This window comes from Acanthopagrus latus, chromosome 14, assembly GCF_904848185.1.
Source record: "Acanthopagrus latus isolate v.2019 chromosome 14, fAcaLat1.1, whole genome shotgun sequence".
Taxonomy (NCBI): domain Eukaryota; kingdom Metazoa; phylum Chordata; class Actinopteri; order Spariformes; family Sparidae; genus Acanthopagrus; species Acanthopagrus latus.
Window position 1 is genome coordinate 21,979,415 of NC_051052.1, and position 22,503 is coordinate 22,001,917.

General features: G+C 45.0%; 1 protein-coding gene across 3 annotated transcripts; it reads left to right on the forward strand.

Annotated features, from left to right (window-relative positions):
• Window positions 1–40: 40 nt before the first annotated feature.
• si:dkeyp-27e10.3 (UPF0606 protein KIAA1549) lies at window positions 41–22,368 on the forward strand. 3 transcript variants are annotated; one of them, XM_037121674.1, is made up of 21 exons: window positions 41–340; window positions 1,522–1,730; window positions 5,351–6,598; window positions 6,692–6,774; window positions 7,035–7,334; window positions 7,657–7,843; window positions 8,727–8,786; window positions 9,049–9,200; window positions 13,451–13,628; window positions 13,824–14,008; window positions 14,090–14,295; window positions 14,966–15,093; window positions 15,273–15,287; window positions 15,507–15,697; window positions 15,774–16,009; window positions 16,159–16,294; window positions 16,466–16,759; window positions 16,845–16,897; window positions 16,976–17,103; window positions 17,306–17,460; window positions 17,657–22,368. In XM_037121674.1, the coding sequence occupies exons 2-21, from the start codon at window positions 1,580–1,582 to the stop codon at window positions 17,879–17,881; spliced, it is 4,311 nt and encodes a 1,436-aa protein (XP_036977569.1). In that variant the 5' UTR covers window positions 41–340; window positions 1,522–1,579; the 3' UTR covers window positions 17,882–22,368. The 3 variants fall into 3 exon arrangements, with proteins under 3 accessions (XP_036977569.1, XP_036977571.1, XP_036977570.1); XM_037121676.1 differs by having other exon boundaries at window positions 15,507–15,607; XM_037121675.1 differs by having other exon boundaries at window positions 14,096–14,295.
• The last annotated feature ends 135 nt before the right edge of the window (window positions 22,369–22,503 follow it).

Genomic DNA, 22,503 nt, shown 5'->3' on the forward strand with positions numbered 1-22,503 from the left:
TGATCTGGGTCTGAGTTCAGCTGTGTGTGCGCGCGCACGCGCGCGCGAGCACATAGGAAGCAAGATGTCGTTTGAATTGTAGATTTGGATCAACTGATACAAGCAGCAGGCGGAGCCGGGTCGGCCTGGTACCAACTGATCCAACACACCGGGCCGTGACCATGTCCGGTTCTCTTCTGGTGGACAGAGACATGTGGAGGTGAAGAAGACTGCGGACAGAGGAGAGGAGGAAGGTCTGATTCTGCGGGGACTCTCCGCCTCCTCCTTCCCCGCGCAGGGAGCGCGCCGCGCGGCTGCGGGAGAGGCGTGACGCGCCCGAACCGCATCTCCAGGATGGCAGGTAGGTCTGATCTCTCTCTCTCTCTGAGGATAGAAGGCTCTTATACCGATAGCTCGGTTCGGCTCGGCTCGGCTTGCTGTCAGTGTGCAGGTGTATGTTAATGTTCGGTGTCGGTGAGGATGCAGAGCCGGTGTCGGTATCTGGCTCCAGCTGCGGCTCACATGTAGGAGGCATCTGGATCTGCCCCGGTTTACTACGAGGATCAAGATCATGGTCGTTACCGCGTTAAACCGGACCAGACCGGGTCAATAGGGCACGGATGTTCTGCAGCTCTACCCGGGGACGGTGGGTGTGGAGCGGCTGGCAGCAGCCGTCCTGCCCGGTGAGTGTGCGGAGGAGAGGCGGGCAGAGAGGAGACAGGCCCCGGTGTTAGCCGCTCATCTGTCCGCTGAATGAGAGGAGACCGGGCCGAGCGGAGCCGAAGCAGGCCAGCAGAGGTGTGAACGGCCTGGAGGCAGATCTGTTAGCAGAGCAGGGCCGGAACCGAGCTGAACAGGACCGGAACCGAGCTGAACAGGGCCCCGAGCAGACGAGGCTCATCAGCTATTAATACAGAGGAGGGAGGAGGACTGGACCGCTGTGTGTGTGTGTGTGTGTCTATATATATATATATATATATATATATATATATATATATATATATATATATATATATATATACTGTGTGTGTTTCTGTGTGATGTGTAGTGTGTATAATGTGTGTACTGTTTGTATATCCAGAGAGAGAGAGTGAAGCAGTTCAAAAAAGGTGCAATTAAAATCAGTTTGTGAAATGACGTTAATCAGCATATTTGGGTGGACTGGTCCTTTAAAGGGTAACTTCACCAGTTTACACATTAAAGAGTGTCTGACTGTAGATGTGAAGAAGATCATACCTATTGTGGCTCCAAAGGAAGCTGCATGTCATCTGATGAACTGCCTCCACTGTGTCACTCAGTGGCCCTGCTGGATTATGGGTAATGTAGGCCTCCTATGACACTGTTGGACTCACTCTGGATTAGATATTTCCTATTTTATTTCACTGATTCTTCCTCTTTCAAATCTGGTGCCTACATTAACCACAGTGCACCCCAGTGACATCACTGTTGCAGCTTACTGCAGACCTTATGTTTGTGTTAAACTGGTGGACTGACCCTTTAATGTGTAAGGTGGTGGACTCATGATGTGTTTCCTGTCCTCAGGTCCTCCTGATGGGCCCTCGGCTCTGTGCACCGGGATCAAACAGCCAGCCCTTTGAGGATGATGGACCCTGTGATCCCACCAGGCCCTGGCTCCAGGACCAGGACCAGGATGGAATCCAGAACCTCAGCGTGCAGAAGTGCACTCAGTGTGATCCTGCTGGTGGTCGGCACACTGGTTTCCATGGTAACGTCAAGCTCACCTGCTGCAGGTGAGTGGCAGCTAAAGGAACGTTCCAATGATGTTGCAGGGTTTCGGTTCAGGTCCTGTTCAGTCCTCATCAGTGCAATCACAGACACAGCAGAGAGGCTCTAATGAAAGATGCGCACAGGGGCATTGTGGGAAATGTAGGATCCAGTATGTTGATGACGGTTCTCAGTCATCCAGGTCATGGTAAAGTGTTGTATCGTAGACAACTGGACTTGTTTCACTTGTTGAAGATGGTTCACTCAGAACAGCATCGTAGGTGAATGATCAGTGAAGTCTGAGTCCACCTCTGTTCCAAGACGGTGAGTCCAGTTTGACATGGACAGATTCTTTTACTCCTCTTTTAAACCATCTGTCTTCTCTGAACAACATGTTCACATTGCTGTCCTCAGAAGAATGATTTGTCTCCTTCAGATGTAAGTGTACAGCAGAGTATTGACCTGAGTATTCTGGACCTGAGAAGTCTGGACCTGAGTATTCTGGACCTGAGAAGTCTGGACCTGAGTATTCTGGACCTGAGTAGTTTGGACCTGAGAAGTCTGGACCTGAGGAGTCTGGACCTGAGAAGTCTGGACCTGAGAAGTCTGGACCTGAGGAGTCTGGACCTGAGAAGTCTGGACCTGAGAAGTCTGGACCTGAGTAGTTTGGACCTGAGAAGTCTGGACCTGAGTAGTTTGGACCTGAGAAGTCTGGACCTGAGTAGTCTGGACCTGAGGAGTCTGGACCTGAGAAGTCTGGACCTGAGAAGTCTGGACCTGAGGAGTCTGTCAGGAGTCAGTCCCTTGATGTTGATAATAAAACCTTACTGTACTGTAAGTAGATGGTCGTCAGACAGAGGGTCCAGTCAGGCACACGTGGTCCATGATGAAGTTGGTTCTGCCGGACAGAGTGCAGTCCTGTTGTAGACATTTCTTCGCCATCTTAACAGCTTCCTAAGTGTGAATGCATGTAAAATGTCTTGAGGTTTTGACTTGTTGCTGACCAGAGGAGCCAGCCAGGATGCTGGCTGAGTGCTGTATAAAAATAACTGAGCTGATGCTGCTGTTGATGTGTCAGAGTGTTGCTCCTTTCTTGTGTATCTTGGAGAGTCCATCGATACCTGGGACGGTCTGTTCTCTACCAGTTGCTCTGACGTGCCTTTAAAGTTTGGGATTTATCTTTAGTGTGTTGAGGATCCGGTCTTTCTGGTCTCTGCTGCTCGTACTGAATCTGTTTCTGAAACTGACAACATCCTCAGCTTCAGTTGTATTTTCTTGGGTTAGGGTTAGGGAAACACAGAAAAAACTTAAGTTCATTTATTAATTTATGAATTTGCAACAAAATAGAAAAATAGTAAAACATAGAAGGGCCAAAATGCATTCTGAGGACCAAACATCACATTTCAGAATCAGTATGTTTATCAGCCCAGTATTCATTTATTTATAGTGCATCATTTAAATCAAAAGCTGATTTGACTGAAACTCGTCTGAGTGTCTCAGAGATCCTTTACTGATTTCCTTAAGAAGAGGTTACACAATTGGAGAAAAACTTCACTGAACTAAACTGATTACATTGCCAAAGATCCTTAATTGATTTGTTTGTGAAGAAGGTTTGCTCTGGACAGATTTGAGGAACTAAGCCTTGTAACAAACTCAATTTCTATCTTTTGTTGTTTGTTGTTGAATCACTGAAGCTGCTGTTTGTTGTTGAACTCTGGAGTTTTTTTTGGTGAATATTATTGGAAAAAGTCACCAGGATAAAGTCAAGCTGTTGTTATAAAATACCCCAATGTTTTTAAAAAAGAGCTTTAAATTTAAATGACAGTAAAGCTGTCAGTGCTGCAAAATGTTTGAATCAAATATCAAATTGTGTACTTGTGACAGACTCGTGACACGTCAGACATTCAAGGAATTTGATTCCTTTTTACATTTCACATAGAATACTTAAATACATTAAATATCAGAAGCTTACTCAAGTACTGGTCATATGGGTGATGCTCATTTTTATCAAAGTAATACTTGAACGCCATATCTTTATTTTTCCTCGAGTATGACTTATGGCCACATTTTATTGTTCTGTAATATTATTTATTGTAACCTCTGGACGTTCTGTGGAAAGTTCCTTATAAGGAGACTTTACTGGCCACTGTCTTAGTGAAGTAGCTCCATTTTGTTCATGTTGTCCTCCTCCGACTGACACTGAGTCACACACACACACACACACACACACACACACCTTTACATCTCACAAAGTCACATGACCTGTTGATGTAACATTGAGGAGGATTTATGTGACAAATTGATCCCATTATTTATTTTACACTCAAAAATAACTTTAACTGACTAAATCAAATTTTATTCATACTTAATTCTTAACAATCATCAGGAAACAGTCAACGTCACTTCTTCAGTGTGTTCACAGTTTCTGACCTCACACACTTTTTCACCATTTTTGATTATCTATACATTATATATCAAGATTTAATTTGACATTCACCATAAATCAAATTTCCTGAATATAGTTATAAAGTCTGTTCATTTATCTATCTATCTATCTATCTATCTATCTATCTATCTATCTATCTATCGTTTGTGAATTTGAGGGCGTCGTCTCCTGAATACCAATCACTGGTCTTCATTTAGCACGTGATGCTGTCGCAAAGTAGGCGTCACCAAGGCAACCAGGCACCAGATGAGAGACTCAGTCAAGGCTGCGACTGTGTGTGTGAGTCTGCGTGCGTGTGCGTGTGCGTGCATGTGTGTGTGTCAGCATGCGTATGTGTCTGTGTGTGTGTGTGAAATGACACAGAGACAAATAGGTTAAAGATACTGCAGAGGGGAAAAGGAAAGAAAGGAGGCAGGAAGAACAAAAATAGGGGACTGTGTTTAAAATCCAGACAAGTTATATCACTGCAATTATTAAAATCATAAAGAAATTTATTAAAGCTATTTAAGAAAAACAAAATCATTTTATTGTTCTTGAAGCAGGAAACACATAACATAACACACAACACATCCCTTTTTTTCTGAGGAGCTTAAAGGAACCGCTCAACATTCACTAAATTCCTTTCCTCTTCCCCTCTGAGACTTTGGGTTGATTTCACTCTCTAAATATGAAGCTATAGCCAGCTGCTGGTTAGCCTAGCTTAGCATTAAGACACAGACAGCTCACTGTCAGAGTTCACTGATTTATATGATCCATCTGGTTTCAAAAGAACAACAAATGGTTTTAAAAAGGGTTTTATGTGCAGGAACTGTTTCTTGAGCCCTCAGGTTTGGTCAAAGTCCTTAAGTCTGGTCAGAGTCCTCAGGTCAGGTTAGAACCCTCAGGTTTGGTTACAGTCCTCAGGTTTGGTCAGGGTCCTTAAGTCTGGTCAGAGTCCTCAGGTCAGGTTAGAACCCTCAGGTTTGGTTACAGTCCTCAGGTTTGGTCAGGGTCCTAAGGGCTAGTCAGGATCTACAGGTTTGGTCAGGGTCCTCGGGTCTGATCTTATTTCTCAGGTTTGGTCCCAATCCTCAGGTTCGGTCAGGGTCCTCAAATTCAGTCAGAGTCCTCCGGTTTGGTCAGAGTCTCAGGTTTGGTCAGGGCCTTTGGGCTTCTTAAAGGATAATTTTAGAAGCATAATCACTTCCTTTTGTCTTACAGGTGTTCTGGAATTGAACAGGACAGTAGAGTCTCCATCACACCCTTCATCACCCTCCTCCCCTCTCAGTCTCCCCGCCCCCAGCCCATACTCAGACTCTGGTTACCATAGAAACAGCGGTGGTGCAGGCTCTGCGGAGGACTCAGACTCTGGTGCTCAGGGGATCCATCTCCTCTTGAGACCTCCAGATCTCTTGTCCCCCAGCCTTCCCCCACCCCTCCCCCCACACACCCAGCCTACCCTAACCCCTCCTCCCCCCTGGGAGCAGGGTCCCTCCCTGGAAGAGGCCTGGGGTTCGGGAGACTACATGGAGACCCTGTCTTTCATGGTGCCCGATGGCGAAGAGATGGCCTTAGCCACCCCGCTGCCCAACCACACCTATGACGAGGATGACGGGGGGGACTGGGTCTCCTACGACACTGCCTTCCCAGCACGTCCCACCCTCCCCCTCTCCTCCCGCCTCCCCCTCTCCCCCTCCTCCTCCACCCCCAGTATCCCCCTGCACACTCGTCCCACCCATCCGAACGTCTTCCCTGCCTGGGATGATGACTATGACCTGGAAGACATGATGCCTCTGGAACCGACAGAGCTGCTGCTGCCGGACATGAACAGTCTGGAGTACTACACCAACCTGCTGGCACGGGAGAGGGAGAAGGAGAGAGAGCAAGACCGGGACCGGGTCAACCGGACTGACTCAGAGCCCCCCATCACTCCCACAACAACACAAACCCACCACTCCCCTCCATCTCCGCCACTGAGCTCCGGTCCTTCTCCAGGATGGGAGCCCAAGCTTCCCCGCGCAAGACCCACCCCTCCCCTCACCCTCTCACCTACACTCACTGGTGGCAAGTCACCCACCACTAAAACACCCTCTGCCCCATCTCCACCTGCTCCAAGACCAAAAGACCATGCCCCAGTCCCGGGCAGACACCCTCTTCACCCCCCTTCAAACACCACTGGCCGGGGGCCTCCCCCTCCACCTCTGGGACCTCCTACCCGCCCAGACAGACCAGAGAGGCCTCCAGTGGTCATAGAGAAGCCAGGAAGCGCTCCACCCACCAGGACCATTACCACCACCACCAAGGCTACAACCACCACCACCACCGGCATTACCACCACCACCACCCAAATCACAGCCATCAGCTTGACCAGAGCCCCTCCAGTCACTACACCCAGAGTGGCCCAGACTCCACCCACCAGACAGTACCTGTGTAACGTCACCAAGCCAGAGATGTACCTGGTCAGAGTAGGTAAGAGATCAGAGGTCATGTGACAGGAAATCAGGTGGTGCTGAGACACACCAACAGGTGGAGTCAGCTGATCTGTGTGTTTGTCTCCTGCAGTCAGCTCCAAAGGTTCGTCAGCAGGTTTTGGTCAAGTCAGAGATCTTCTGAAGAGAGAATTCAACCGCTCAGTGGAGCTGCAGGTACAAACACCACCTCCTCAAAAACCACCTCCTCAAACACTGCCTCCTCCATGAATCCTTTACTTTGTCTTCAGATCATCCTAATCAATGGAAAACATGATTCTTTGTTGTTTGCTCTCTCTGAGGTTTGAGTGTTAATATTGATTGTTCTCACTTGTTTTATTGACCCTTAATTAAAATCAGATTGACCACACCTTTAATTCACCTTGATGATGTCAGATGATTGACAGCTGTCTGTCACGTCTCTGCTTCCTTGTCAGTTCCTGAGAACTCCGTCCAGTTTCGCCTTCCGAGTCGTGTCAGGACCGCTGATCTACACCGCCATGTCAGTCATAAATGCCCTTCGCCAACCGCCACGTGGTTCTGGCCCTGTTCCCACTGTGTCACCGCTCTACACCATACCTGACCTCAGGTACCAGGTGCACTCGGTGCTGCAGTTTATACCCACCCACATTGACATTAGAGTCTGCAACTTCAGTGACCAAGTTGAGAGAGGGCTGATGATGGCATACGCTGAGACACGGAGACGATCTAATGAAGCAGGAAACATCACTGTACAGGTGAGTCAGCTACCTGAACTACGTCACCGTACAGGTGGGCCTGTCACCAGTTTTACCCGTTTCCATATCATATTAATCAGAGAAAAGTACAAAACCCTCCAACTGGAGAAACCTGAACCGGCTATTAATTGATTATTCAAACATGGATATAAAGATCAGTGTTGTGAATGAACTACCTGATCAATCACTGAATAGTTCCAATGATCATCACTCAAAATCAAGTGTCACATCTTCTAAATTCTGATTCCGAGGCAATTAGTCTTTCATAGACAAGTTTGTAATGAGCATATATGATCTGTGTGTGTGTGTGTGTCTTCTCCAGCTGTTGAACATCACCATGGGCGTGGCCCGGCTGGGAGCAGAGCAGAAGGTTTCTGTTGACATCACATTTGCGGTGCGTGATGGGCGGGACTACCTGCCAGGGTCAGAGGTCAGCGACCACCTGAGGAAGCTCAGCCTAGTCGAGTTCAGTTTCTACGTCGGATTTCCTGCCCTCCAGATCGCAGAACGTACGACACAAATGCATTTTAACACAATTTTGCTGTCACTGTCTTACTGTGTCTGCACATGTCATAACAAAAGTAAATATTAAGTATAATATGTAATAAATGTTTGTTACACATGTGTTAAATATTTAGCATTAGTTCAGCATGTTTAATGCAGGATGAACACACAACATTAACATTAACAAGTGTGTGTTATATATGTGTTAGATATAAATTAATATGTGTTAAACATTCCCATAAGCTAACATTGTGAAAGAATCGTTTGTACAACAATCGATTAATTTTTTTGATCAACAGAACCACAAAATGTCAGAATATGATCCATTTGTTATAACACTTGGAAAGTCTAGAAGAGCCTCATGATTCAGTCACTTTAGCTCTTTTAAAGTTAGCCAGGCACTTAATAGGAATTTTGCGGGGTTGGTTGGCAGAAGTCTCTAGTGCGCTTGTTCTCTATCAGCCGCACAATGTGGAAGATTTATTATTTTTCTTCCCAGGAAGTCAAGCTTTTTCAGCTTCATGTGAGCAGGTTTCATAGGAATAAACAGGGCTCCGCCTCCAACACTGTGTCCAGGTCTTATTATATGTATATGGTCCAAACAGGGAGTTTAGAGCACTGTGGGAGTGTTTCCATTGCTAGCACTGGACTTAACTTCAGTAGACATCTCTACAACACAGTACAAAGCTGTCATACCACAGATCTGTTATTTCTTTTCAGCCTGTTGATCATTTTAGTAAATCTTTTAATTTTCCAACTAAAACTCTAACATACTGCACCTTTGAATGTATTAAACATGAAATAAACATGTGCTAATGTGTGTTTAACTTGTGTAAAATGGTGTGAAACAGTTTGAAATATTATATATGTGTGTCTACGGGTACACAGCGTTCCACTACCCTGAGCTGAACACGTCTCACCACCTGCGCTCTACCTGGGTTCGTACAGGTGAGATCACATCTCAGTTTTGTTTCTGCTTTTAAACCAATCCACCTCCATCTTTTATACAAGACCATGTAGATAGTTGTAGTTTGTGTGAGGACACACTGCTGGTGGAAACTAGTTATGTTATTGTCTGGATTATTTGACTCTATTTTGCTGAGATGATGCAGAAATCTCTGACTGGTTTCTGAAGTATTTAAAAACAAAATACACTGGAATCCAGTTTCTGTGTCTGTGTGTGTTAATGTGTGTGTGTGTGTTGTTTCAGTCCTGTTGGGGGTTCAGGAGCAGTTGGTGGCTGAGAGAAGTTTTAAAGCTCGACTAGAGAGACGTCTGGCTCTGCTGCTGGAGGAAGGACTGCAGACGTCCAGCAGGAGGCGCCTGAGGAGAGCGACAGCTGTGGGCAACAACAGTCTGCAGGTAGATGCACACACTATACAGGTACATACACACACCATACAGGTCGGTGCACACACTATACAGGTAGATGCACACACCATACAGGTAGATGCACACACCATACAGGTACATACACACACCATACAGGTAGATGCACACACCATACAGGTACATACACACATCATACAGGTACATACACACACTATACAGGTCGGTGCACACACTATACAGGTACATACACACACCATACAGGTAGATGCACACAGTATACAGGTACATACACACACTATACAGGTAGATGCACACACTATACAGGTAGATGCACACACCATACAGGTACATACACACACCATACAGGTAGATGCACACACTATACAGGTACATACACACACCATACAGGTCGGTGCACACACTATACAGGTAGATGCACACACCATACAGGTAGATGCACACACCATACAGGTACATACACACACCATACAGGTAGATGCACACACCATACAGGTACATACACACACCATACAGGTACATACACACACTATACAGGTCGGTGCACACACTATACAGGTACATACACACACCATACAGGTAGATGCACACAGTATACAGGTACATACACACACTATACAGGTAGATGCACACACTATACAGGTACATACACACACCATACAGGTAGATGCACACACTATACAGGTAGATGCACACAGTATACAGGTACATACACACACCATACAGGTCGATGCACACACTATACAGGTACATACACACACCATACAGGTAGATGCACACACTATACAGGTACATACACACACCATACAGGTACATACACACACCATACAGGTCGGTGCACACACTATACAGGTACAGACACACACCATACAGGTAGATGCACACACTATACAGGTACATACACACACCATACAGGTACATACACACACCATACAGGTCAGTGCACACACTATACAGGTACATACACACACCATACAGGTAGATGCACACACTATACAGGTACATACACACACAATACAGGTACATACACACACCATAGAGGTCGGTGCACACACTATACAGGTACATACACACACCATACAGGTAGATGCACACACTATACAGGTACATACACACACCATACAGGTACATACACACACCATACAGGTCAGTGCACACACTATACAGGTACATACACACACCATACAGGTAGATGCACACACCATACAGGTAGATGCACACACTATACCGGCACATACACACACCGTACAGGTAGATGCACACACCATACAGGTACATACACACACTATACAGGTCGGTGCACACACTATACAGGTACATACACACACCATACCGGTAGATGCCCACACCATACAGGTAGATGCACACACCATACCGGTACATACACACACCATACAGGTAGATGCACACACCATACAGGTAGATGCACACACCATACCGGTACATACACACACCATACAGGTAGATGCACACACCATACACGTCGATGCACACACTATACAGGTATATACACACACTATACAGGTCGGTGCACACACTATACAAGTACATACACACACCATACCGGTAGATGCACACACCATACAGGTACATACACACACTATACAGGTAGATGCACACACTATACAGGTACATACACACCATACAGGTCGATGCACACACTATACAGGTATATACACACACTATACAGGTCGGTGCACACACTATACAAGTACATACACACACCATACAGGTCAGTGCACACACTATACAGGTACATACACACACCATACAGGTAGATGCACACACTATACAGGTACATACACACACACCATACAGGTACATACACACACCATACAGGTCGGTGCACACACTATACAGGTACATACACACACCATACAGGTAGATGCACACACTATACAGGTACATACACACACCATACAGGTACATACACACACCATACAGGTAGATGCACACACCATACAGGTAGATGCACACACTATACCGGCACATACACACACCGTACAGGTAGATGCACACACCATACAGGTACATACACACACTATACAGGTCGGTGCACACACTATACAGGTACATACACACACCATACCGGTAGATGCCCACACCATACAGGTAGATGCACACACCATACCGGTACATACACACACCATACAGGTAGATGCACACACCATACAGGTAGATGCACACACCATACCGGTACATACACACACCATACAGGTAGATGCACACACCATACACGTCGATGCACACACTATACAGGTAGATGCACACACTATACAGGTAGATGCACACACTATACAGGTACATACACACCATACAGGTCGATGCACACACTATACAGGTATATACACACACTATACAGGTCGGTGCACACACTATACAAGTACATACACACACCATACAGGTCAGTGCACACACTATACAGGTACATACACACACCATACAGGTAGATGCACACACTATACAGGTACATACACACACACCATACAGGTACATACACACACCATACAGGTCGGTGCACACACTATACAGGTACATAAACACACCATACAGGTAGATGCACACACTATACAGGTACATACACACACCATACAGGTACATACACACACCATACAGGTCAGTGCACACACTATACAGGTGCATACACACACCATACAGGTAGATGCACACACCATACAGGTAGATGCACACACTATACCGGCACATACACACACCGTACAGGTAGATGCACACACCATACAGGTACATACACACACTATACAGGTCGGTGCACACACTATACAGGTACATACACACACCATACCGGTAGATGCCCACACCATACAGGTAGATGCACACACCATACCGGTACATACACACACCATACAGGTAGATGCACACACCATACAGGTAGATGCACACACCATACCGGTACATACACACACCATACAGGTAGATGCACACACCATACAGGTACATACACACACCATACAGGTCGATGCACACACTATACAGGTATATACACACACTATACAGGTCGGTGCACACACTATACAAGTACATACACACACCATACCGGTAGATGCCCACACCATACAGGTAGATGCACACACCATACCGGTACATACACACACCATACAGGTAGATGCACACACCATACAGGTAGATGCACACACCATACCGGTACATACACACACCATACAGGTAGATGCACACACCATACAGGTACATACACACACCATACAGGTCGATGCACACACTATACAGGTATATACACACACTATACAGGTCGGTGCACACACTATACAAGTACATACACACACCATACCGGTAGATGCACACACCATACAGGTACATACACACACTATACAGGTAGATGCACACACTATACAGGTACATACACACCATACAGGTCGATGCACACACTATACAGGTATATACACACACTATACAGGTCGGTGCACACACTATACAAGTACATACACACACCATATCGGTAGATGCCCACACCATACAGGTAGATGCACACACCATACCGGTACATACACACACCATACAGGTAGATGCACACACCATACAGGTACATACACACACACCATACAGGTAGATGCACACACTATACAGGTACATACACACACCATACAGGTAGATGCACACACTATACAGGAAGATGCACACACTATACAGGTACATACACACACCATACCGGTAGATGCACACACCATACAGGTAGATGCACACACCATACAGGTAGATGCAGACACTATACAGGAACATACACACACCATACAGGTAGATGCACACACCATACAGGTAGATGCACACAGTATACGGGTACATACACACACTATACAGGTAGATGCACACACTATACAGGTACATACACACACCATACAGGTACATACACACACTATACAGGTAGATGCACACACTATACAGGTACATACACACACCATACAGGTAGATGCACACATTATACAGGTACATACACACACCATACAGGTAGATGCACACACTATACAGGTACATACACACACTATACAGGTAGATACACACACCATACAGGTAGATGCACACAGTATACAGGTACATACACACACTATACAGGTACATACACACACCATACAGGTAGATGCACACACCATACAGGTAGATGCACACACCATACAGGTACATACACACATCATACAGGTAGATACATGTTCTGACTCTTTCGCTCTGTCCGAGTGGTTTGTTCGATCCTTAACTGATTCACTGATTCAGTTTTACCTGTCATGTCTCAGGTGGTTCGAGTAACAAAGTTGTCAGGGCCAGAGCGCCCCCTGGAGGTCTTTTATTTTGTGGAGGGTCCAGGTGGAGAGCGGATACCAGCCGAGGTGACAGCAGCCACCCTGAACCGCCTGGACCTTCAGCGAGCCGCCATCGTACTCGGACACCGAGTCCAGAGACCACTTGCCCAACGTGAGTCCACACCTCAGAACAGCTGATCACAAACTGATAACCTTGAACCAGAGCCCAAATGTCTCACGTCTCCTCACCTGCCCTTCACTTGTGTCTCACCTGTATCTAACTCTATGTCCCCGGCCGCTCATCTGTCTCTCACTGGCATCTCAGCTGTATCTCACCTGTATGTCACGTTGTCTCACCTGTCTCCAGCTGTGGAAACTCTGTCCGTCCCCCCGGCAGAGACTCAGAGCAGCAGTATCTGGCTGATTGTTGGAGTCGTCGTCCCTGTCCTGCTGGCTGTCTTCATCATCATCATCCTTTACTGGAAGCTGTGCGGTTCGGAGAAGCTGGAGTTCCAGCCAGATGCCATCAACACAATCCAGCAGAGACAGAAGGTCAGAGGTCAACAGGAAGTTTTTAACTCTGTCCTGTCCTGTATGTAATCATTAATAGCTGATCCGTGTGTCATTTCTCAGCTTCAGGCTCCCAGTGTGAAAGGCTTCGACTTCGCCAAGCTCCACCTCGGTCAGCACAGTAAAGATGACATCATGGTGATCCAGGAGCCTGGCCCACTGCCCGCCCCCGTCAAAGAGGCCACACCTTCTGACGGCGGTGACCTCAACACCCCCAAATCTAAAGGATCGTCCACCAAGGCAACTCGGTCCGGCCGTCGCAGGGGCAGGTCAGTCACACATTTTGACTTTATGCACATCTGTTTACACTGTTAACACTGTTGGTTGGATTGATACTGACACACCTTGAAACAACGTTAAAGGTTTGTATTTCTTCACAAAATAAGACAAAGAAGAACAATATGTTATTGATTTCTGAAATTAAAATATCAGAATAAAAATCAAGGCAGAACAGAACAGTGGTTTTCAAAGTGGGGGCCGTGGTCTGCACCTCAAGCTAGCGTGTAGCCAACAGCCCTGCCGTGGAGGACTCTGCGGAAAAAAACCTAAGAACTTATGACCAACTAAAATCCGAAAATGTGAGGCAGCATACGTTAATTATGGCTTTACAGCCATACAGAAAAATGGCCATGATTGCCTGAAATGCATCCTCTGTCTGGAGACCCTCTCAAACGAGTGTTTAGATGTTTGTTAATAACATTAATAACAAAACTTATACTAAACAAATGTAATAATTATTGACTAGTGAATAAAAGTAAGAAAATACATTCTAAAAATGTATGTTTCTTTACATATTTTGTAGCATTGTCTGTGGGTTTGGGGGTCCCCAGCCAGAAGCTAATTCTGGAACCCCTGGAATAGAGGACAGATGATATAAACAGTAAAATCCCCGGACCTGAATACATGAGTAGAATTACTCTACTGTCTCTCTTCCATCAGACTCAGCCCGTCAGACGGTGATTCGTTGGGCAGCGACCAATCAAGCGGCAGAGAATCAGCCGAAGAAAGCACCCGGCCTGTGGCCACGCCCAGTGAAGGGAAACAGCACAGGAAAACGGCCAAAAACGGTCAGAGATACTATGACATCATCACCTGAGCTTTTTGATGTGTGTGTGTCAAGATGTTGATTTTGTGATTGAGCAGGTGATTTAAGAAAAAGAGAAATGACTGAATGAAGAAGCCAAATCTGTTGTTGTGTTTTAACGAAAACCCTCCATCTTTTCTTCTTAATGCTGCTCAACTGAAGGGAGGAGCAAGATTGGTATGTTTATACCATTACATCATCTCCTGTCTGACACATTAAAGCTGCTCTGATCAATATTTTATATCAATAGTGGGTCAACACTCAATAACCGGTGAAGAAATTGGAATGTTTGTTAGTGAAATGCATCATGGGAACTGAATTCTCTGCTTGTTGATCTTTTGTGCTATAAATTGCTTCCCCGACCGCTGACCTCTCTGTCTCCACTCACTCCATCAGGCAGTGGTCCTGAAGAGCTTCTCTCCTCATCCTCCATCTTTGACCATGTCGACCGTCTGTCTCGCGGCTCGTCTGATGGCACACGTCGCCAGGCCAACAAGGTACAGCTGATCGCCATGCAGCCACGCCCAAGCCCACCACACGCCCCATCTCAGCCGAGCCCCACGCTCACTGAGAAGGTCAACACAGAGGTGAGATGCTGACCCTCACTGCTCACTGTGAGGTCATTTTAAACCTGTCTGACGTCACCGACCTGTTCGCCTGCAGGTGGCGCTGCGACACAAGTCAGAGATCGAGCATCATAGAAACAAGCTACGACAGCGCGCTAAGAGGCGAGGTCAGTGTGAGTTTCCCTCTATGGACGACATCATGGACGCGTTCGGTGATGGACCAGTGCAGGGTGACGTGGCACAGCGTCTCTATAGCTCTGCCCATGACCACATGGACTGCATCCTACAGGCCGACGCCCACTCACCTCCCACACCCACAGACTCCAGAAGGAGGTGAGACCTCACCTGAGAAAACTGAGCTGATTTGAGGGCAGACACACTGTTTACTCTTATTACTCTGTTCCCGTCTTGATAAAACATTAAAACATAAAATTGCATGAGCCTGAGGTTTTCATGGTGATGATTAATTTCTGTCGATCCAGAGGAAGGCGCTCTCCTCGAGGTCGGCGGGCTCAGCCAGGACCGGGAAGTCTTCCTGATACAGACAGAGACCGGCTGCTCACCGATCAGAGCGCCACCTACAGGAAATACCCTGGACTCAACAACGTGGCCTACATGGTGAGACAAGCATGTTTGAACATTTAGAAGAACAGCTCGATACATCTGATTCTACGAGTATTGAATTTGAAATTCCTCAGAACAGCGTTTTGGTTCCATTTTGTTTTTATTGTTAAAATGTAAAGTCAGCCCTGTTTTGATTCCATATTGTCTTTTGCCTTTCTTTTTTAGTCAGACCCTGACCTGCCCCCAGACCACGGCAGCCCCTCCCCTACAGATGAGGTGTTTGACCCTGCCCCAGCCCCACCGCCCTACATGCCCCCCCAGCCCTCCATCGAAGAGGCACGACAGCAGATGCACTCATTACTGGATGACGCCTTTGCCCTGGTGTCACCGTCCTCACAGGGCAGCGCCGGGCTGAGTGGGGTAAGCCCTGCCCTGCCCAGCCCCTCCCCACAGGCCTGCCCCCCAGGCAGGCAGTGGGGCTCTTACCCAGCAGCCCCCTCTCACAGCCCCTTTTCTGCAGTGAGTGTGTTGTCCTGCAGCTGAGGTCCTTTTCCTTCTGTCACGACTCCTGGTCAGTAATCATGTTCTTTCTCTCTTTCTACAGAGATACGCCGAGCTGGGAATGTCTCCCACATCAGTCCAGGGCCTGCTGCAGAGGTTGGTACACTTCAACTCAGGCCCAGGTCTGACAGCTTGACCTCAAACAGAACTGAATGCTCTGTTTTTTTAATCTAGGCAGGGCCTGAACTCAGGAGGGTATGTCTCTACTGGAGACCAGATGCAGGAGTCAGTTTACTCGAACAGAGGGCAGTATGAGGACCCTCCCTCCTCATCCAGACCACGACCTGTAGGGGGCAGCACAGGTACATTCATCTTGACATACTGATCACATGCTTTTCTGATTTTTAGCAATCACCATTTTGTGATATTATATTGTAGTTTTTGTTGTCATTAGCGAGTTAGGAAATACTCTGCTTCACCTGTCCAAATCTCTTATACACACCTGAAACTTAATTGCACTCTTTCCTCCTGATGATTGTATCTACTACATGTGTTGACCTCCAGGTGCACAGCTCCACCACTTAACCCAGGTGGGTTTGTCGAGTCAGATTGGTGCGTACCCTGGGGTGGGTCGCAGCATGTCCGGTCCCACTGGCTCCAGCTGGAACCAGCAGCACTCAGACCAGGACCTGTCCAGACCAGGAGCCAGCAGAGAGAGTGTGAGTTTGCTGTGGGGAGATGCAAAATTAATCATCTGTCTTTCACATAGTTTGGTTGCAAGTGCAACACGATTTGTCATTGTTAAACATTGACAAATATCCACAGACATGAACGTCTTTACCATTTCTTTACATGTCTGATATCCAAATTTACTTTCTGGTCTTACCCTCTTTATACTCTTTCTCCTCTCCCCAGGTGCTGTCTTTTCCCGAGTTCTCCTCTTCCTCTGTTTTCCAGATGCCCAGCTCCTCGTTGCGAGACCCGACAGCTCCACCTCTCCTCCTGACTTCACCGACTCCAGAGTACCCACCAGAGGATGCCTCCCCCTCTGCTCACACCTCTGCCTCCCTTATAAAGGCTATCAGGGAGGAACTGCGGCGTCTCGCTCAGAAACAGGCCGCAGTGACAAGCTACCCTTAGACTGATTTGTATCAGGACTCAACTGGTTTTAAACCACCCAGAGTCATTATGGACAGGATCAAAAACATAAAACTGACTTAAATATACTCTGGACTCTCTTGATCTAATCTACGCCTGTGCCGCTAAATCCAAAACAACTCTGGACCACGATCTGCATCTGGAAAATGAGGACAGTGTCTCCCGACTGAAAGACCTCCAGTATTTTACAGGGTCCCGTCTGTCTGTCCATCATCCATTCAGCTCAGTGTTTATTGGACAGGAGATTGACCTTTCACCTTTCAACTGAAGTGCTTCCTGGGATCATTCAATGATCATCCTTTTGGAACTTCAGGAGCGACAATTAATTCCTGGATTTCTGGACCGGATCGTCTTTCTTTGACCTTCTGGAATTGATCCTCTGCCCTGAATATCTGGAGCTGAACACCCTTCCTGCCCAAATTGAGTGGGATGATACCTCTAGACATTCAAGAGCTGATGGTCCCTCCAGATCCTCTGGAGAAGATTGTCCTGCCAGATCTCCTGGATTGAATGGTTCCTTGAGGACCGTCCACACTGTACACTCCTGATTTTGTGGGACAGAGTATTCATTTTGAATGTCTGTGAGTTTTGAAGCAATTCCTCCCTTTTGAATTTCTAGAGCTCACTGCACTGAGCTTCTGGAGTGGCAGTTTGCTGCTGAACTATGGGAATGGGTCATCTCCATTTATACTCCGGAGTGGATGATCCTTCCTGGAATTCTGGAGTGAATGATGCCTCTCAGAAGATCAGTACTCCTGACTCCTCACCCTGGAGTGGATGGTACTGTCTACTCCTCTGGGGCTTTTCAGACCTCCTGGAGTTGTGGAGGGACGGTCCCCCTTAAACTACTAGATTAATTTTTTTAATCCCTCCGGACCCTCTAGAGTCGATTGTCCCTCCTGAATTTCTGAAGTGGATTTTCCTTCTGGATCTTCTGTGGTGCTAACCGTCAGCCTCATACCATCTCCTCATTGACCACTTATTGCCTTTCACACTCCCATCAGCCACAGGGATCAGGTCTCTGTTCATAAACCATATCAGTGAGGTCTAGCACTGTCGACAGCTGGAGGTGGCAAACAGTTCATATTGCAAAGGAACGCAAAACAGAAAAAAAGTATATATAAATATCTATAAGAATTAATTTAAATATCTGTAAAGAGATAGAATCAAAATGAGCACAATATTCATGTAAGAGTTATTATTGGAGTATTGAAATGTTACTTATTTTTTATTGCTTATATATGAAAGTATACTTTATTTTGATCAAAAAAAGACCAAACTACTGTTCTATGGTTGTATTCCTCTTGTGTTTGAGCTCGCTGTAGATTTTGAGCCGACGCTTGTTTATCTGTGGAGACGTTGCTTATCGTAGCTGCTCGCTCGTGTGTTCAGTGGCAATGACAAAAAAAGAAAAACGCTAATGCATCGCTTTGATATAAAGGTTTCTCATCGCTGATTTGCTGCATCCATCAATTTTTATGGGCACAACACACTAAAAATGAGTTTATCACATGACAAGTGAATAAAAAGTGTGTCTGTGCAGGAGCAGAGAGGGAACCAGTCACTCATCACAACCAGAACAAGTACTTCAGCTAAGGCTAAAAGCAGACACCTCAGTGCCCCCTGGAGGATGTCTTGTTCATTGCACACGAGAAAACAGATAAGTTTAACAGTTTTTGACAGTATTAAATAAACTTCAAACTAATCTGCCTAAGCAGTAGTATAGCAAACAAAAAAGGACCAAAGACAGATCCTTGGGGCACACCACAAGTTGTATAGGTGGTCCAATTAAATGTTCTCAGTTTGTTGAATGCTAACTCTGACAATTATAACAAACCCATCACATTGTTATGATAAAGCTTATGTCAATGATAATTACTAGTAATTTTATCAGTAGTAGTCAGTTGCCAGAATAACTTTTGGCAGTGAGTTTCTGCAAACCACATATATGTTCGAACTTAACTTTCTTTGGGTTGAATTTTCACTGTTTTGTTGTGACAACAATGTGCTGTGGTCTGGTTAGGTTTAAGCACAAAAGCCACATGGTAATTGATAAAGATCAAACATCCTGATGTCTGATTAAAATATCCAGTGGTCCCCTGGCTGTCTCACCAACGCCATTTCCTCCATCTCCGACATGAAAGTCAGCTCATAAACATCTAATGTGACATGATTAGCTAGATAGATAGTTTATTCCAAATATGTAAAAAAAAAAAAAAAAAAATTAAAAAAATCATACCTTAATGGGCATTGTAGAGAAGAAAAGAGAGAAAAATAAAAAATAAAAAATTGAAAATAACAAAGTAAACATAACTAAAAAATATACATTCTGTTTACATATCCAAAAAGGAGTGGGAAGAAGTATAAACTTCTTTTATTCTACTCCCTTTTAATATATAATACCACTGAAATATGTTGCCTTCTATCAATATAATAATAATAATAATAATAATAATAATAATAATATAACATACACATACTAAAGATGACACAGAGTACAATAGATATATATATAATAGATACATGATTTGACACATACTCAAGCATTTGGAAATCGTCCCATTAACCTTTATCTTAATCTGCTGGTTGTACAGTCGAATCACTGGTTTCCCTCTCTGCTGTTTTCTCTGTGGTGTTGTGAATAAGTCGGTTGCTCATATAAATTGGTTCCAAGGGTACTAGAGGGTTTTTTTGTCTTTGCTCTTATTCAGCATGTTTGACTAAGTTTGGCTGTAGCCACTCGTGATGTTGCGGTTAATGTTTAGCATGCTGCCAAAAGATGTTAAAAACAAAGTTTAAATAACTAAAGAGTTGTTCTACATCAAGTTAAGAGTGAGCAAAGAGTGCCATAAAAAAAACATCGTTCATCCAAACACAGTAGAAAAAAAAAACATATGAAACATTTTTTGTTTTGTTTTGCATAGCCAAAAGATATTTTTTAATCTAAATAAAGATGGTTACAGTAAACAGTATATAAACAAAAGTGGATATGGTGTTTAATAGAAAACATAATATATAGAAAATATTTTATCTGTGATTGCTGTGCTGAATGGACTCAAAGATCTGCCCGGCAACAGTGCCAACACATCTTTCATGGACCAGAAACCAACTGCAGAGCTCTTCACCGCTGGAGACTTTTCCGATTGGACCTAGCACCTGTCAGTCAAGCTGTAGGACTCTGCCACGCCTACAGGGTCACATGGTGCTAACTCAACAACTCAAGGTGTGTCTGAACTTCATCAGATCACACACAAAACACAAAAACAATTGAAACCCAGCAGGTGTCCTGATTGAAAAGAGAAGTTCTTCTTCTGAAGCTGCTGTGCTGCAGGTTTCACAACTTCTCCTGAATGTTTCCTTAAGTGTTTTCTATACTTTCAGAGTTTCTGTGTTTTCTAGAGCTGTGATCCTCAGTGAGAATCCAGCAGACTACCAGTCACACTGAGGACGTTTACTCATGACCAAACTACTGATTCACACTGATACTCACCTGGTACGAATGTGTTTAGAGCCCAAAAAATCCTGAAAGCTTGTAGCCCTTTAATCTTATTCACACACGTTATTAATGTGCAAATGAAATACTGACTTGTTCTTACAACATGTTAACTTGTAGACTTGTGTCAACATGTCACTATTACACACAAGTGATAAACTGTTAAACAATATACCAACACGTGCAGAGTATGTTGACTAACAAGACAAAAGAGGCTTACGTGTGCAAACAAAATACTTTTTTATGTGTGTAAAATATTAATTTGTGCAAACAACATAAATTACTAATCAGATAAATAATTAGATAGCAAAATGTCATCTTCCACAGATTAAAAACAAGATTATTATTACAAACAAGATAGAACAATTGTTTGAACAGATGCAAACCTCTGAACAAGATACTGACTGATGACTCATCAAACAAGATACAAGATAATGAACAAAGTACTAATTTGTTTGTGCTAGATATTAATTTCAGCAAACAAAATAATACATTCTGTGAACAGGGTGTCAACTTCTGCTTGTCAAACTGAATATAAGAAATTAACTTGTGTGTTGTACTTGGTAGTCAGATCAGGATTTACATCTGTAAAAACAACTTGTGGGAACAAAATCTTTGTTTTCAGTCTTTAGTCTTTAGTTTTGTCATGAGTGAATTTCCATACCGGTGTTTCTCTGGATCGAACCACATTCCTGTTGTTCCTCTGAGACTCTGCTCCAACACGCAGCTTCACCAACCAGGTGAGTTCAGTCCGACTGTGATCCAGCTGTGATCAGGTGAAGCCGCCTGGAGGAAACAGAGTCTGAGGGAAAAGTTATTTTGATGTTGAATCAGTGACACTGCCAGCACACTCACCTGTTCAACAGCGCCAGGTGAGTCTTCAGCTGATCTGTCACATGACAAACTGTGTGTGAGCTGCATCCTGTGGTGTTCAAAGATTGTGTTAACAAACATTAAAGAGATGTGTTCAGATTCACACCATGTCAAATTACTTTTATTAACATTTATCTTCCAGTTTAACAGTGAGACAGAATCATGTTTCAGACTCAAACTGCTGCATGTTTGTCAGTGGTTCACTGGTGAAGGTGTAATATTCCTGATGCCTCCCCAC

Coding starts and splice junctions, on each gene's coding strand:
- si:dkeyp-27e10.3 (XM_037121674.1), top strand. CDS start 1,580: ATGATGGACCCTGTGATCCCACCAGGCCCTGGCTCCAGGACCAGGACC. Junction 6,775..7,034: donor ACCGCTCAGTGGAGCTGCAG/GTACAAACACCA, acceptor CTTCCTTGTCAG/TTCCTGAGAACTCCGTCCAG. Junction 17,461..17,656: donor CAGGAGCCAGCAGAGAGAGT/GTGAGTTTGCTG, acceptor TCCTCTCCCCAG/GTGCTGTCTTTTCCCGAGTT.